The sequence below is a fragment of the Oryza glaberrima genome, chromosome 3, assembly GCF_000147395.1.
Source record: "Oryza glaberrima chromosome 3, OglaRS2, whole genome shotgun sequence".
Taxonomy (NCBI): domain Eukaryota; kingdom Viridiplantae; phylum Streptophyta; class Magnoliopsida; order Poales; family Poaceae; genus Oryza; species Oryza glaberrima.
The window spans coordinates 28,359,845-28,376,554 of NC_068328.1; the positions used below are offsets into that span (position 1 = coordinate 28,359,845).

The following is a 16,710-nucleotide window of genomic DNA, read 5'->3' on the forward strand; positions in this document are numbered from 1 at the left end:
CGCGGTCGGAGGAACAAGTGACGGATAAAAAAAAAATTAGGGAGCTGAACAAGCCTAACAACGAATAAGATGCATAAAAGTCTATATAAATCTACATACTCCATCCGTATTTTAATATATGACGCCGTTGACTTTTTAACAAATGTTTGACCTTTCGTTTTATTTAAAAAAAATATGTAATTATCTTTTATTTTACTGTGACTTGATTTATCATAAAATATTCTTTAAGCATGACATAAGTATTTCTATATTTGCATAAAAAATTTGAATAAGACGAATGATCAAACGTTGGTTAAAAAGTCAACGGCGTCATACATTAAAATACGGAGAGAGTATTACTCTAGAGGTGAGCATTTTCTTTCTTAGTTTGCTCTAAACACATATTCCCTCTATTTTATATTGTAAGTTTTTTTATTCTTTTATCAAACTATTTTAAGTTTGATTAAGTCTCAGTTTTATTAATATATTTTGATAATATATATATTTTGTGTTCAAAATACTATTATGTTTCTCTATAATTTTGAAAAAAATTAACTAGGAAAACATAATATCTAGGACATGGCAGCATGCAGCTAGCGGAGCCCGGGCAACCACCCATGGTCGCCGCCGGGCCCTGGCTCCGCCGGAAACCACCGCCACGTTCTGCCCCGAGATGGGTCGCCGAGGTGGACTCCGGCGGAACGAACGGCTAAACGACGACCGGGGATGTCGTAGCGGCGGCGAGAGGATGGGCCGTTGAATGTATCCACGCGCGGGGAGTGCGGCCCAGTTTGGCTATCGGGCTAGGATTTGCGTGGGCTGGGCCGGATCTGCTCGCGGGCTTGGCCCGCCGCACCGCTGATATTCCCCTCTCTCTCTCTCGTCGGAGACCGGCGGAGAGAGGAGAGAGAGAGAGAGAGAGAGAGATGCTGCGGGTGTCGGAGGACGGCGGGCGGCGGCGGCGGGAGGCCCACGCGGCGGGGTACGGCGAGCTCGGCCGCGCCCTGCTCGACCTGCAGGCCGCCGCCGACCAGGTCTTCGACGCCGTCACGGCGCGGGTACGCGCGCTTTGCTACCCCCGCTCTCCCTTCTCTCCGGGCGTTCTCGGTTTCTGACGGTACTCTCGCTTTTGGTTTTGCGCAGACGGCGGAGGAGCGGGAGAAGCTCTCGGCCATTTCCCGGCGGATCAGCGCTGCAAAAGTAAGCAGCTGTTGTCATTTCCTCCCACCGTCATCCAGATTCGTATTGACTCTTCGAGACTCCGTAGTTACAACTTAGCAGCATCAGTGGTTGTCAATTCTGCTGTGGTTAAGCTACAAGCTGACTGATTGAAACCACGTTATTGCATATGAGTAGTCAATGGTGCTCCAATAGTTCACATTCTGAGATTCTGCATAATTGGTATTTCCGGTATCTGCTTCATGTATTGCAAGTGAAGATGCATCTTTGGTATTTCCGGTAGCTAAGTTGCTATCTTCAATGTGTTACTGTTGAGTTTTCACCTTCAGTATATATAACTTTTTGTTTGACCGCATTGCTGGTATTACCATTTGCACCGGTTGATTATTAGCATGAACTTTGACTGAATGCCTTGAATTGTTTGCCTTTTGTTGATTACTTCTAGGCTAAGATAAAAACATTGTCTCAGTCAGAGGAACCGTTGACAATTGTATCACCAGCGCAGAATCCTTCAAGTTGTACAAACCAAGAGGACTTCAGACCGCTGTTTCATGACAAATATGATGACAATAGTGGTGGACCGTCCATAGCAACTATTTCAGTAAATGGAGGGTTCAACAGAGTATGTACCTTAGGATTCAAGAGCCAGTGTGAGTTTATGATATCATACTCAACTTTGCTGATAAATGCACCATTTAGCAGGAATATGGACTAGAAGGCACACTTGAACTCTTTCAGTTTTTCTCTGAGGAGAACTATGACTATACTCCAAAAGAAGGCCGTTTAAAGGTTAGTGTTATTATGTTACTATTAGAAAATATTCTGGTTAAATACTACTTTACTAGTGGCCAAGCATGGTGGCACTTGTTTAGCTGTTTGTATAACCAAGAATATGCTTTCTAATTTATGTGCAATGATTCTGTATAATATATGAGAAAGAAGTTAATTGATTTTGTTAGCACCTAAAGTTCTGTTGCAAATTTGGATGGATATATGTATGCACAGGAAACATTGTTAAGTGGTATATTATATGCACTAATCTTTAGTTTATTCAGATGCTGATATTGGTGCCTTATCCCTCAGGTTAAAAATAAACCTGCTGAAGCTAAAGATGACACATATTTAGGGAGTCTTATGGATAAATCCAAGTAAGATCTTTGACTCATGCATGGATCAATTCATAGTCACTATATCTCTGATTCGTTCTTAATAAGTAGCATCTCTCGTGTACATCAAACACCCAGAACATTTATTTTTTCTCCTTTAGATTCATATGATTAGGTAGGGTGACTTTTCTTTCAAGTTACTCCATATGACTCTGTTATCCATGCTCCCATTTGAAAGAGATAAATATCCAAAAGAAATTACTCCTCCGACTATTCTACACATTGGTTGAAATTCTGCATATACTTTCCATGGTTTTAGATACAGTTTTTGGTATATTATTAGTAAAATGACTGGGCACAACATTAATGCTCACTGGGTACAAAAAACTGTGATATTCTGATTCTCTCCAAGACTATATAGGGCACAAGGAATTAGATCATATTTTGATTGTTTTTTACATGATCCAGTGATCCACCAAACTAACCAGGTATCTGCTTTGATTATTTGGTATAATTTTGGAGCATACTATAGATCGAGATATATGGAACTAATAGTATTTCAAAATTTGTCCAGAACTCCAAATATGCATGAATAATTTGCATTCTTGTCCTGAAGGCATAACTTTGGTGTTCTAATCTTATGAATTATGATACTATCTAGGTTATGTTCCTTTATTAACTACCCGCCAATAGTCTAATGGTAGTCAAGTACTCAAGTATAGTCATATTAAGGCACATTTGAGTCAGATGCATAACCTTAATCATGGTGAATGGAAACATTTATCTGGAGTGCTATGCAGCAATATATGCAGAATTTCACACAATTTAGAATGTAGGATTCGGAGCATTCTATGAAGTCCCAATTTCGTTGATCAGGTGTTTCTTTTGTAAAATGGGGTTCATAAGATTCAACTTGCTCATCACCTCTTTGTAATTCTTTTTCTTACATCCATGAAAAACTATTGAGATGGCTGGGTTAAGACGTGCTAAAGCTTTTGTTTTTGCCAATCTAGTGTTGTTTGAAAAGTAACCAAAGGGAATTTAAAAACTTTCTTATACAACTGCATTCCTGTGTGTAACTTGTAATATGATATCCTGCTCAATATTGCCTTGGATAATTTTATAATACATTTGGCATGGCGTTTTTTATGGATGTGCGTTGAGTGTGCGAAAATACGAGGCATTTCCGTTAAGCAAGTTGTGCCATTGAATTTACCTACGAAGATTACCTGGACATGTATGGCCTACGAACCCTTTTAGATGTATATTCATGGATGTCATGCTTGTTGGTTAATCTGGATACCTTTTTCCCTTGAAAATAAGCGAGAGAGTTGCATATCATTTCAGTAAGAAGGGGGAGAAAAACAGGAACAGGGAAGGGAACAGCGCCCACCCTCACCCGAACCACCAACATGCCTTAGCCTTTACATGAAAAAACTCACAACTAAAAAACGACCTCATCCATGTGGGGGACTAGCGACCTACTACGTATTAAGAAACTCCCTAAGTCTATAATCTGCATACTTGCTGATACATTTACTCTGTCTGTAGCTTTCCAACTCCGCAAAACATTTCAATGTCTGGCAAGGACATGAAGATTGAAGAACTTCCACCTCCACCACCAAGTCTAATATCAAAACACCTGGCTGTAAGAGTTCCTGATCATCTTAAACATCCTACTGTGTTTTTAATTACTTGCTCTCTACTAGCATTTTTATTCTATCTGTAGTTTTATCTGTTGAAATGGATAATGATCAATTCTTCAATTCGTCTAATTGTTTTTTGTTTCAATTTTATAGAAAAACCAGAGATCTGATGATGTTAGATTCGAATCAAGTTGGAGTCCAGCACACTCAGATATTCCTAGTGCAGAGAACCGATTGTAAACTACAGTGCACACTCTTTGGGGGCCATAAAATAAACTGATTCTCCCTAACTTCTATATACTGGTTGGTTCATTACAGTTCGTTTGTAATTTTGTAGAAACCTCATACATAGCCAGAAATCAATTTTTTATTGGGACAGAGGGAATAGTACCTAGATGTGCTGAAAGACAATTATCTTTGGCTTAGTGGTTGTCAACTTATGTAAAAACAAACCATTTATGGTTCATCAGTAATTGTTGTACGCAATTGTGTAAACAATTCGATCTAACACTTTCAGAAGCCATAACCAAAGGCGTGTGAACCATCATTAATTCAACAGTTTTGTATTAATTCTCCATGCCATGTTCTAACAAGTTTATATAGATAAACAATCAAGAAAATACTTGAGGGGATGAATGTTTAAGTGTGAGCAGGGACCCCGCCATTACATGTACCTGGAACTGAGCTTCTCAGAAGATACTACTGAGGTACCAATTCATTGCGCATCTTATTCTCTCCTCTCCCCTTACTTACACCCCTAATTGTCCATTTGTGCAGTTTCTTTGCTGGTTTGAAATGCATATTCCTCAGCAGATCCCTTCAGCCTCTGCTAGAAGTATCATTACCACTTCCAAGCAGTTTCTGCTTGATCATTTACCCATTTAGAAATGTACCTTGTACAGTACGCGCATTGGGTAAAAATATTCAGAAGTGGTCATAAAAGGTAGGCACTTGATCTGATGATAAGGTATGCATGCTCTGAGCAATTTGGGCTTTAGATTTTGTTGATTCTAGCCATTTTGTTGTCATTGCCTGGTTTCATGTGGCCATCTAGGTATATCACTTTGGTTTGCCATCTAAGAAGTTTGTTGGAATTTCCATGTACTGATCCCCAGTTTTTTTTTTTTCGCTTGTGACTTTTAAGGGCCCTGAGGCAAAGGGAAACGCTGCATTTCGTTAGAAACAAGGTCAAAGTTGGCGGGAACTGCGTCAGCATCTTCTGCCTCACCTCCCATGTGTCCCCTTTGTGCTTTTGAGATCTCAGTTTCTTCGGTTTCTGTGGCACGAAGTAAGTAACTCCCTCCGTTTCACAATGTAAGTTATTCTAGCATTTGTCACATTTATATTGATGTTAATAAATCTATATATATATATATATATATATATATATATATATATATATTTATTAACATCAATATAAATGTGGGAAATGCTAAAATGATTTACATTGTGAAACGGAGGAAATACATAACTACATATTAAGAAATCTTACCATGTTGACGTGAATACGTGATGCGTCAGCAGCGCACGAGTACACTATTCCTGAATTATGTTCCTCTTATAAAATTCGACGGAATCCGAATTTTGAAATCCACTATTCCTGTATGTTTGCTGTGAAATTGCGTAGATGTGTACTTCAAAATTATTTACAACTACTTTCGGTAGTTTCACCCCCTATATGACCTGACTTGCCGTGATATTGGCAATGCATGGATTTACGTCTATAAAAGGTTCCAGTGTACTGTATGTACATGCACTCGGTGAAAGCCACCTAACAATAGACATCAGCTCAAGTTCGAGACCCTCCATTTCCTGATCTCCTAGAGCTTAGAACAACCAACACACTTGGCTCGATAGAAAATGGGGCTCTCTGCCTGCAACTGCAAGGCGTCGTTGCTGCTCGCCGTACTCCTCGCCGCCACGCTCCTCCGGCGTGGTCTCGGCGCAGCGCCGCCGCTCCACCCGGCCGGCGGCGGTGGAGACCACGCCAGGCGGCTGATCGGCGACGGCGCCGCGGCGCGCCCGCTGCTGCATGGTTAAGCCGCGGCCGGCGGCGCCTCCGCGCCGGGCAATGCCGGTGCGGGCTCCGTGTCCGTGTCGCGGCAGAGCAGGGAACAAGGCAGCAGCGCACGCCGCCGCACGGTGGCGCGCCGCGTGTTGCTGCGCGGGGTTAACGGGGAGGCGTCCAAGTCTAAGCCGTCGTGCGGCTCCAACTACGAGCCTCCTTGCCGCCCAGCTTGATCGAACATGCCTGATCGATCGTTAATTCGTTATTCTGGTCACTCACTAGCTACTGATGTTCAATTAATTCCGTATAACAAATTATGTTAGTAGCCTGCTGCATCGCTATCTACTGTCAACAGACGACAGTCTACAAGCACGTAGTACACCCTCCATAAAAAAAGTCTATTTCTTAAGACGAATTTAGACATGTCAATTTATATGGGAAAAATATATAATGTAAATTTGAAAACTATCTTACGATTTAAAAATAGACATATAAGATTTGTTACGTAACAGTGACGTGGACAAATCTCATATGTCCATTTTTATCCTATTTACATTATATATTGTGTTTGTATATTACATATATTGAGAAAAAATATCTTCCGATTAATCCACAGTTTAAGTACATCTTGTAAATTTCTCTTAAAAAAAGGTATCTTGTAAATTAACCCGTCCCGATCCTGTAAGATGCATTATGACTTGTGATATATATATATATATATATATATATATATATATATATATATATATATATATATATATATATATATATATATATATATATGATCGTCTATATATGGCACGGATCATTTAATTTTCTTTTTTTCTTTAAACACAACACAAACACAAAACAACGCACGCCCGTACGTCCACGCACACACATCTGCACACCCGTATATCATGCGTGATTTCGTCCGTGGATGCGTCACCTGATCTAATGAGACGGAGTATATACGTGCGCGCGCGAGTTGTGACCGAAAGTAGCCGTTGGCCTCACGCGCCGCAATGCCTTTCGATTTCCTGCGCGCGTGCGTCGCTAGCGCGAGATCAAACCAAACCACACGTACGCGGCGGCCTTGAGCACACGCGCTTGATCTCCTTTCTGTACGCGGCCGCGAGTACGTACGTACTGCGAATGAGCGGGGAAATTGTACGGGCTTTGGACTCGGCCGTTTTTCTTTGCCATGATATGATATACAATACTGTAACACTAAATAATACTAGTCGATGTGTGCTTGCTTGCATGTTTTGTATTCTTGGAGAGCATTTCCTTGCAGCATTTTATAATAAGCAGTGGCATGTGGCCTCATGTAATGGTCTCAGCACGTTGGGGTTCATGTCGTAAATTGATTTTGTTTATATATAACCTTTCTTAAAAAAATTGTGTAACTAGCACCTCAACAGAAATAAAGATCTGGGGACAAAAATCTTGCAGTTTTCTAGTAAACTCAATCTCAAAAATACTTCTATTTTAAAATAGAGGAAGTATTACCTAAAATCCGATACTAATTACCTCGTGGGCCCTACCTCTCGATCGTGTGCGCGCCGCGCGTCACGCGACGATGCATGTGCAACCGTGTGCCACACGTACACGCTGGTGTCGTATACTGCGCCACGCGCTGTCCTTGTCGTATGGCGGACGATGGCGAAGCAGTGGCAAAATTTAGGGCATGTTTACTTTGATGTCAAAAAAAACCTTACTAAATTTTTGTAAAGTTGTCAAAAAAAAGTAGCTACATTTAGTTTGCTGCCAAATTTTGGTAACTATATAAGAAATCCTGCCAAAATTTTGGTAAGTTGCCAAAATTATGCCAAATTTTGGCAATACTAAAATTTGGTAAGGTTTTTTTTGGCATCAAAGTGAACAGGCCCTTAGGGCACGGAATTTGCTGCCATCTCCTTCCTTTTGGCTAAACAACACGAGTATGCTATTCCGTTAACACAAAGTACATGCGAATATTAATTAGATAATAATTTATCTAATATTAAATAATTAGAAGGAATGAGACTTTAAATCGAGATCGGTTAGCCCACCGCCTTATGGAGCTAGCCGAAAGATCTCTGATCGTTTCTCATTCTGTTAACACTAAACTAATGTAAATATAATAATTAAGCATAGCTTCTAGCTCTTCTAATAACAATATAGGAGCACTAGGAAGTCAGCCATTGCGTAATCCTTCCAAAAAGGAAAAAATGTTGCTACACAAGAGTAAACTACCATAGTCAACAGTTAATGCATGCATGCATATGCATTTTCTCTAGTATTTCAAGTTTTCAACATCTTGAGGTCATCCGTCTCAGGCCAGGTTACTGAGCTTGAATTTGTCATGTATGACACGCGACATGAATTCCTGCTTATTTCGAAGATCTCTTTTATATAATCAATCATGAATCATCAGATCCCATAATCAAACATCTAGTGTTTTCATCATTTGTCGAATGTATACGTATTAATGTATTAGGCTTTTCCCCCTATTCTTTGGGCCTGAAAACTGGAGCGCCCAAAAATCCTCTTTTTTTATATATAAATGTTCAATAAGATCCTCTATTTGTGTCATGCTTAATCGCCAAGTTTTGGCTTGCTCCTTTCTTTGGCCCCAAAAGAACTACTCGCTCCATCCATGATTATAAGGGATTATTCCTAATTTAGCACTGATTAAGAAAGAGGGGAAAAATGCATCTAAGGACATATGGGGATTGGGGACGGTGAGGACTTAGAATATTTTATTTTATTTCTACACGGTGGAGACTGAGATTAATACTAGTAGTACACATGATTTTATTTGTATATGATTTTATTTGTATGTCTTTTCAGATAGGAATGGATCGGAGTTGGACTACTGATGGCTGTTGTACTAATCCTCTCGGGATAACCAAAATCCTATATAATTTTAGATAAATCCAGGGACCATAATCCACTATATAATTGTGGACGGAGGGAGTAATTTTCAGGCCATATCAGCTCAACCCTTTTTGTTGCCGTGGTCATCTTAGGTTTTGTTTGGGGGAGTTATTTTGAGATGCAGCTAGGTGAGTATAGAAAAAAGTTGTGTTTTTCAGCTTCGACTTATAGTTTATTTTCTAAATTTTATAACTATATATGTTTTAAGAATTTATGTAAAAATCTAGACTATCTAGGGGAGCTTTAAACAGCCGAAGATTCTGAGAAAAATGATAGTTAGCAGAAACTCTTCAAACAGACCCTTAGTACTCCATATTTGAGACTTGCAAAACTGAACTACTATCATCTTCCAATTTCACTTGTTATGTACTCCGGTATTCAACTGGGTTCCATGCCAGGAAATTAATGACCCATGTCCAGGGGGAGTCAAACGAAATCTCACTTCGACTCTTACATTCCAATGGAATAGTGATCAGAAACTACCTGTACATTGCATACACACCGTTCCAAACTCCCAACTCCAACTTTTCCCTAATTAACCTTAGAGAAGCTTCATCGATATATTCCAACCAAATCTTTGACGATGCTCGGCAGAGACGAAAGAGATTGATTACCACCGATCGAGAGCTACTATTGCTGTATGTATTGCCACATTGCACACCACAAACGACCAGACATCCAACCACAGTTCATGAAACAAAACAGATTCTCTCTCTCTCTGAACTTTGATTCTGCTGACCGACGAAAAGATCCGGTTGAAGAGAAGCAAAGATTCCTCTTCTCCTCCTACTCAGCAAGTTAATTAAAAGCACAGTAGCATGCATGCACCGACTCGATCGAAGTTACATGGGCAGTGCAGATGGCCGCTAGCTTTTCGTCGCTTCAGCTTTATTTACGCGGTTCAATTCTTCGATCCCAAGGTATTTTCCGTCCTCTTACCACGACATTTCTCACGAGTAATATATTTTTTTTACTTACAAACTGGTCTTAAGAGCAGTCCCATTGCAAGACAGTAATTATCCTCCACATCACCAAGAAATTATAGTATTATTATTGGTGTGTTTCCTTGCCGCCACATTTTACCACAACTAACGTTAGGCAAGTTGTGGCAGCCACAAAACTGTGGTGGACAAATTGCTAGCTACAAAGTGTGGTAAAGTTGATAAGAAAATTGAGTCTATAACATATAGGACATGCTATTCAAAAAGTGTGGCAAGCCACAACTGTGGCATTGAACCAAACACATGCCTAGCGAAATGTGGCAGCCAAAAGTATGGTCATGAATTAAACACCCCTATATACCTTTTGCAATGCATATTAATAATTCAATATACTAATTAGTGTGACATGGCTCTCATCATGTTGTGTCAAAACTCACGCGAGACGTATAGTTTCTTCGGATTTTTATCTCTCAACTCATTAACTTTGGCACCCATCAGAATTTTGGCTTGTAGTAATATTACGAAAAACTATTGTACTATTTCAATTTATCTAGTAAATCTCACACTAACTAAACTAAAAGGTATGTGATAGGCTGTGTTCGTTTTGGGTGGTTGGGACTTGGGAGCAAAACTTCTCCGCACGGAAAACAACAGTATATTAGCGTGTGATTAATTAAGTATTAGTTTTTTTTTCAAAAATAGATTATTATGTTTTTTAAGCAACTTTCGTATATAAACTTTTTATTAAGAAAAATGTACCGTTTAGCAGTTTGAAAAGCATACACGCAGAATACGAGTGAGAGAGGTTGGGAACTAGGAGCAACGAACATAATACGCGTCCTCTATATATACCGTACCCCATCGCCATCGATCGGTGTCATTCTTTCTAAGCTTGACACAGCCAGTAATTTGAGCTAAATTAGTCCTAAAACTCCAAGTTGATTATCCAACGAATCGTAGCCTCGAGGGGGTATCTGAATCTCCAACCACTTCAATTCAACGCGTCGCCATCGCCATCTTCGTGTAGAGGCGACCTCACCTACGCGCGTCCCCCTGACCATGCAGACGAGAAGGTGGTTGCCGTTGCCCGCGTCCTTCTGTTTCTTCGTGCTCATGTCTCTCCTTGCCCAGAGCTCGCATGGCGCACGCCCGTCTCCACGCGAGCTTCAGGGACGGTCGCCGCCGGCGGCGGCAGCGTCTTCTGTTGCTGTGGGATCACCGCCGTCGTCGGATGATGTCGTCGCGGCGCCGCCACCGCCGCCGGGGCCGGTGATGACGGTGACGACACCGGCGGGCGCCGTGGGCGATGATCGGCGTGGACGCGGCGGCGACGACGTGCCGCTTCTTCCGCGGCGGGGGAGGAGCGTCGGCGTCGCGCTGGTGATGGCGCGGGCGGCGCGTCGCGCTCTGGCGGCGGCTGCGGCGGCGGCGTCCTCCTCCGCCACGGACGGCACTGGTCCTTCTTGCCATTCCAACAACATGCACATCACCTGCTCGCCGCCATTGCAGAACTGACCGCGCTGGATTTCGCCTCCGATTCCTCTCCCTGACAAAGTTTACCTCTCCGGCCGCCGTTTGAACACGCGTTATTTTTGCACTTTCTGCAAAAATCATGCCTAAGGTTCAAACGGGGGAGGGGAGGACTTCTGTACATATAATATATCTTAATTTGATTTGTTCTTATTTTTGTCCAGTCGAACACTTTAGGATGTAATAATTAGTTCGTATTTTCTGTAATAAACCTATCTGAATTCTGAAGTTCTGAAAACAGAGACTTCAGAAGTCAGAGTTCCACTTCCACCAGATGTATGATTTACCATTTGTGCATGTAAATAATATATGTGCTTGAGTTTCTTGGGAAAATATGAACCTGATCAACTATAGATGGGTCATTTACAGTTCAGAGATCGACAACTTGTGTGATCTCAGTGCTTTTTATTTTTTGTGCTTGAACTGGAGGCCAACAGCGAGTGCACGTGCGTCAACTGATAAAGAAAATGTAACGCGCATATTAATAACTTTTAACTTAAGAAGAGTAGCTGGTCTACATGAATTCCTGAACTTTTGAATTGATAATTTCAGAGCAAGGGACGCGGAACAGAACAGGGCACAAGCCGCACAGAGTTGGGAGAGGCCGAGGAGGAAGAAGAAGGCTAGAGAGGTAGAAGAGGAGGCCGGTCGCTTCGGGCTTTGAGCGAGCCCACGTCACAGATGTGGTGGGAAAATTGGGCCCAGTCTGGTTCGGTTCTTGAGCTGGGATGGGCCGTTCCGCCACACCGTCGCTTCGGCCTTTGAGCCCACGTCGCAGATGTGTGAGTGTGTGACCTTGGCCTGGCCTGAATATTTTAGGACGGTCCTGTATTTTTACGTTTGTGGCCCCCGGTTTTGGCTGCTACTAGCTACCTAGCAGACGCTCACAACACACGTACACTCACCCCTATGAACATGCACCCTATCTTTATAAGTACTTTTGAAAAAATTAGGCTAGCATGTCTTAATATTGATGAAGTTACCACAGATATCTCGCTATCAACTGATACATCTCACCTAAAAAAAGCCGTAAATACGAGTACCAGTGACAGTTTTAGAACTTGAACCAGAGAGACATGTTTCACTACAAGAAACCCAAACAGTTAAGTTACGCTCACTTGCAATTAATTTATAGTTATTAGATGGTCGATTTTCCGTGTTTAGGAGTTCTAGAGCAATTTAAACATGAAAAAGGATATGCTCATGAGTTTGAAAATGCAATCAATATACAAACAATAAAACTATGTGCTACGAAACGCTTAGAAAATGAAATGATGTATTTTCAGTTTGAGCTGTTATCACAAATTTGGAGTAAGAGATTCTGAGATTCCAACTGGTGATCGAGACGCTTCACCGACTTTGGCAAGTCAAATAACCCAAGTATACTAAATGATGCGGCTTAATTTCTCTTTTAAAAGTTGACTACCTTTTTTGCTTCGGTGTGCAGATATGGATCATATATTATTACAAGGATATACTACAGTCCATCCATATGCAAGTGCATCTTCATAGCTAACATCTCTTTCTCCAAACAATTCACTGACTCACAGTTGCTATCTTTGTCTAACATAAGAACTCTGTCAGGAGCAAATTGTTATATATCCAAGAGTTAAATTATACAGTTAATAGCCAATGCATGTTGCATACGTGTTCAAGTGCTCTGGCTCTGCACTGCACATGCAACTTTGCAAGTGGTCATATGAAATTTGGCTCCTGGTATTTCAACATCTCCAGAATTCGTCTCAGATTACTGCGCCGACAATGCTATGCCAAGCCCTTAAATTATGCATACCTTCCCCCTCTAATCCCACGCAATGATCTCTTAATTACTACTCCCTCCATATTTTAATGGATGACGCTGTTAACTTTTTAACCAACGTTTGATCATTCGCCTTATTCAAAATTTTTATACGAATATAAAAATATTTATATCATGCTTAAAGAACATTTGATAATAAATCAAGTCACAATAAAATAAATGATAATTACATAAATTTTTTGAATTAGACGATAGGTCAAACGTTTGTCAAAAAGTCAATAATGTCATACATTAAAATAAGAAGGAAGTACCATTTATCACATTTCATAATCAACAACTTATTACAGTTTTTTTTATATAAAAAAATGTATTGTGGCTTCTAGTAAACTGAACAGCCACATATTCTCTCATGCATACTCCCTCCGTCCTTAAAAAAAAAGGCAAACTATAATTTTACGTGTCCAACTTTGACTGTCTGTCTTATATGAAATTTTTTTATAATTCGTATTTTCATGGTTGTTAGATGATAAAACATGATTAATATTTTATGCGTGACTTGTCTTTTTAATTTTTTTCATAATTTTTTTAAATAAGACGAACAATCAAATGATGGACACGGAAATCACTTTTTTTTTATTGGTCGGAGGGAGTAAGCTTGTAACATTTGTCCATTTCCTGACAAAGACGACAACCAAGCGCTCGTGGAGAAATGTACGAGTAGTTAATTAACGGCACTGACACACTGCCACGCCTTCGCGAATCGCCGAATTTGTCTTCTTGCATTTGGGTTCATGCATGGCTGCAGAAAATCATACTCCCTCCGTTCTATCGTTCTATAATAGGTGATGTTTTTAACTTTTTATTTATAAAGTTTGACTATTCGTTTTATTTAAAAAATTAGTGCAAATATAAAAAAAGATGAGTCATATATAAAGTAATTTTGATAATAAAGCAATTGACAAACAAAATAAATAATAATTTCAAAATTTTTTAAATAAGACGAATGATCAAACATTGACAAACAAAAACTTAAAAAGATAAGTAATATAGGACGGAGGTAGTACTATACAGGTTGGAAGTCAATAGTCAAACGGTTTCGGAGCTCACCTGCAGCAATCCCCTACTACGAAGAACCACTAGTGCGGTTGACTGGTGGGAAAGCATGCGTGGATGCATGCATACAGCCAAAAGTCCAAAACAAACCCAACTTAACTTGGATGAATATATTTTAGGCAGAGATAAATTAAAAGAAGATCAACATTACATTTATCGATCAAGTGGAGCACATCTACGTTTGCCTTCATTTTCTTTTACATGCATGCTAGGTAGTACTACCCCTTCGTTTCATATTATAAATCATTTTTTCTAGTTATTTTTTTTCAAGTTTAATCATGTTTATAAAAAATAGCAATGCTAGTTTAAATGAAACTAATTTATTGTGTTATTGATGCTGAGAAACGCCTAGAGGTTTTTCGGCTAGCTCCACCAGGTGGTGGGCTAGACGACCTGTGTTCGAAATCTCACATCTTCTAATTATTTGATATTAGGTCTTTCCCTATTATTCGTGTCCTTTTGTTATTAATGCTGCTAAATTTCTCTATAAACTTGATAAAACTTAAAATGTTTAATTAAGGAAAAAGGTTAAAACAACTTATAATTTGAAAATACGGAGGGAGCAATCACAACATTCGTGTCCTTTTGTTATTGATGCTGCTAAATTTTTCTATAAACTTGATAAAACTTAAAATGTTTAATTCAGAAAAAAGGTTAAAACGACTTATAATATGAAAAAAACGGAGGGAGCAGTCACAACAAACAGCTAGACGTGTGTAATTTCAAGTAGGAATAAAGGGAAAGATTGTCTGAATTTCTGACTCCCTTAACACGATCAAATTAGTGAAAAACTGACTTGTTAGAGCTCCTCTGTAATTAAGTCGGTTAGAACAGAACGCGGGAATTTCATGAGGAGAGTATGGTAGGGGAGCTCAATTACCATTATTGAACTCGAGAGGCGAATTTCCTTGTTCTGAAGGAGGCCTTTGGCACCAAAAGTTTTTCTTCTCTTCGGTGGCATAGTAGTCTAATGGTCAGCCGCAGCGTCGATGCGGTAGCTAGTGTTTGGAAGCTGGCACGTACCTGTGGCGTCGTGGTGAACTGGTGATTGATCTCTTGTCCTGGCGCGTGCCTCGGTTGCCAATGGAGATGCTGTTTAGATCACACCTTAAAATTTTTCACCCTGTCACATTGAACGTTTGAACATCTGAATTAAGTATTAAATACTCCCTCCATCCCAAAGTGTTTGACGGCATTGATTTTTTTTAAAAATGTATAACTATTCGTCCTATTCAAACAAATTAAGTAATTATTAATTCTTTTCCTATCATTTGATTTATTGTTAAATATACTTTTATGTATACATATAGTTTTACACATTTCACAAAAGTTTTTGAATAAGACAAACGGTCAAATATGTTTAAAAAAGTCAATGGCGTTAAACATTTAGGGAAGGAGGGAGTATAAGCTAAAAAAATAACTAATTGCACAGATTACGACTAATTTACGAGACGAATCTTTTAAGCCTAATTTCTTCATGATTTGATAATTTGATGCTACAGTAAACATTTGCTAATGACGGATTAATTAGTCTTAATAAATTTATCTCGCGGTTTACTGACAGATTCTATAATTAGTTTTTTTATTAGTGCCCGAACACCCCATTCGACATTCTATATAATATCCGATGTGACACACCAAACCCCCGGAGTCATTCGTTCTCACCTTTTCGGTGAAAATGGCGAAGCTCTTCCTTGGCATTGCCCGGGAACGTACGTACCTTTCGGGAGCTTCTCTCTCTATAAGTACGCGGCCTGCATGTTTTGATCATGACAGCATGTGTTTCGAGCTCACAATCTCACATCGCTGTCGTTTCCAGATCGCTGTGAGTTTGATCAGTTCGAGTCATTCAGTGCAGTCGCCGTCGTCTCGTCTCGTCACCTCACCTACCTAGCTAGGAGGCCCTGACCTTGACCGTGCAAATGGTACGGTGTACCCACGCGTCGCTATGTTTCTTCGCGCTCACTTCCTCTCTCCTCGTCCAGAGCTCCGGCGGCGCAAGGCCATCCCAAGGGGAAGAATTGATGCAGAGACGGCCGGCGGCGGCGGCGGCGGCGTCTCCCGTTGGATCATCACCAACGACGGAGGAGCTGGTGGACGCGGGGATCGCCGCTGGCCGTGAGGCGGATGCCGCGGCGCCGCCGGCGACGACGCCGGCGGCTATATTGGGGGAGACGAGGCACTCGGTGCGGCGGTTTCTGGTGGTGGCGGCAGGGGAGGACGCCGCCACGGACGATGGCGCGGGGGCGTCGTGCCACTCCAACAACGTCCACATCACCTGCGCGCCGCCGTCGCCGCGCTGACCGCGTCACCGGCTGGATTTTCGCCGCCTGCTCTCCTGATGCTTGCTAAAAAGTATAATACTCTGTCCGTCTCTAAATATTTGGCCGTTGAATTTTTTAAATATATTTAATTGTTTGTTTTATTGAAAACTTAAGTAGTAGTAGTATATTTAACAATAAATCAAATGATAAGAAAATAATTAATACTAATTACTTAATCTTTTTAAAAAAGACGAACGGTCAAACATGTTTAAAAAAATCAACGG

General features: G+C 40.6%; 1 protein-coding gene across 2 annotated transcripts; it reads left to right on the forward strand.

Moving 5' to 3' along the window:
- Positions 1 to 888: 888 nt before the first annotated feature.
- LOC127765523 (uncharacterized) lies at positions 889 to 4,391 on the forward strand. Of its 2 annotated transcripts, none has more exons than XM_052290438.1 (7): positions 889 to 1,037; positions 1,123 to 1,179; positions 1,604 to 1,780; positions 1,858 to 1,947; positions 2,242 to 2,306; positions 3,816 to 3,912; positions 4,064 to 4,391. In XM_052290438.1, the coding sequence occupies exons 1-7, from the start codon at positions 906 to 908 to the stop codon at positions 4,148 to 4,150; spliced, it is 705 nt and encodes a 234-aa protein (XP_052146398.1). In that variant the 5' UTR covers positions 889 to 905; the 3' UTR covers positions 4,151 to 4,391. The 2 variants fall into 2 exon arrangements, with proteins under 2 accessions (XP_052146398.1, XP_052146399.1); XM_052290439.1 differs by having other exon boundaries at positions 1,861 to 1,947.
- Positions 4,392 to 16,710: the final 12,319 nt, after the last annotated feature.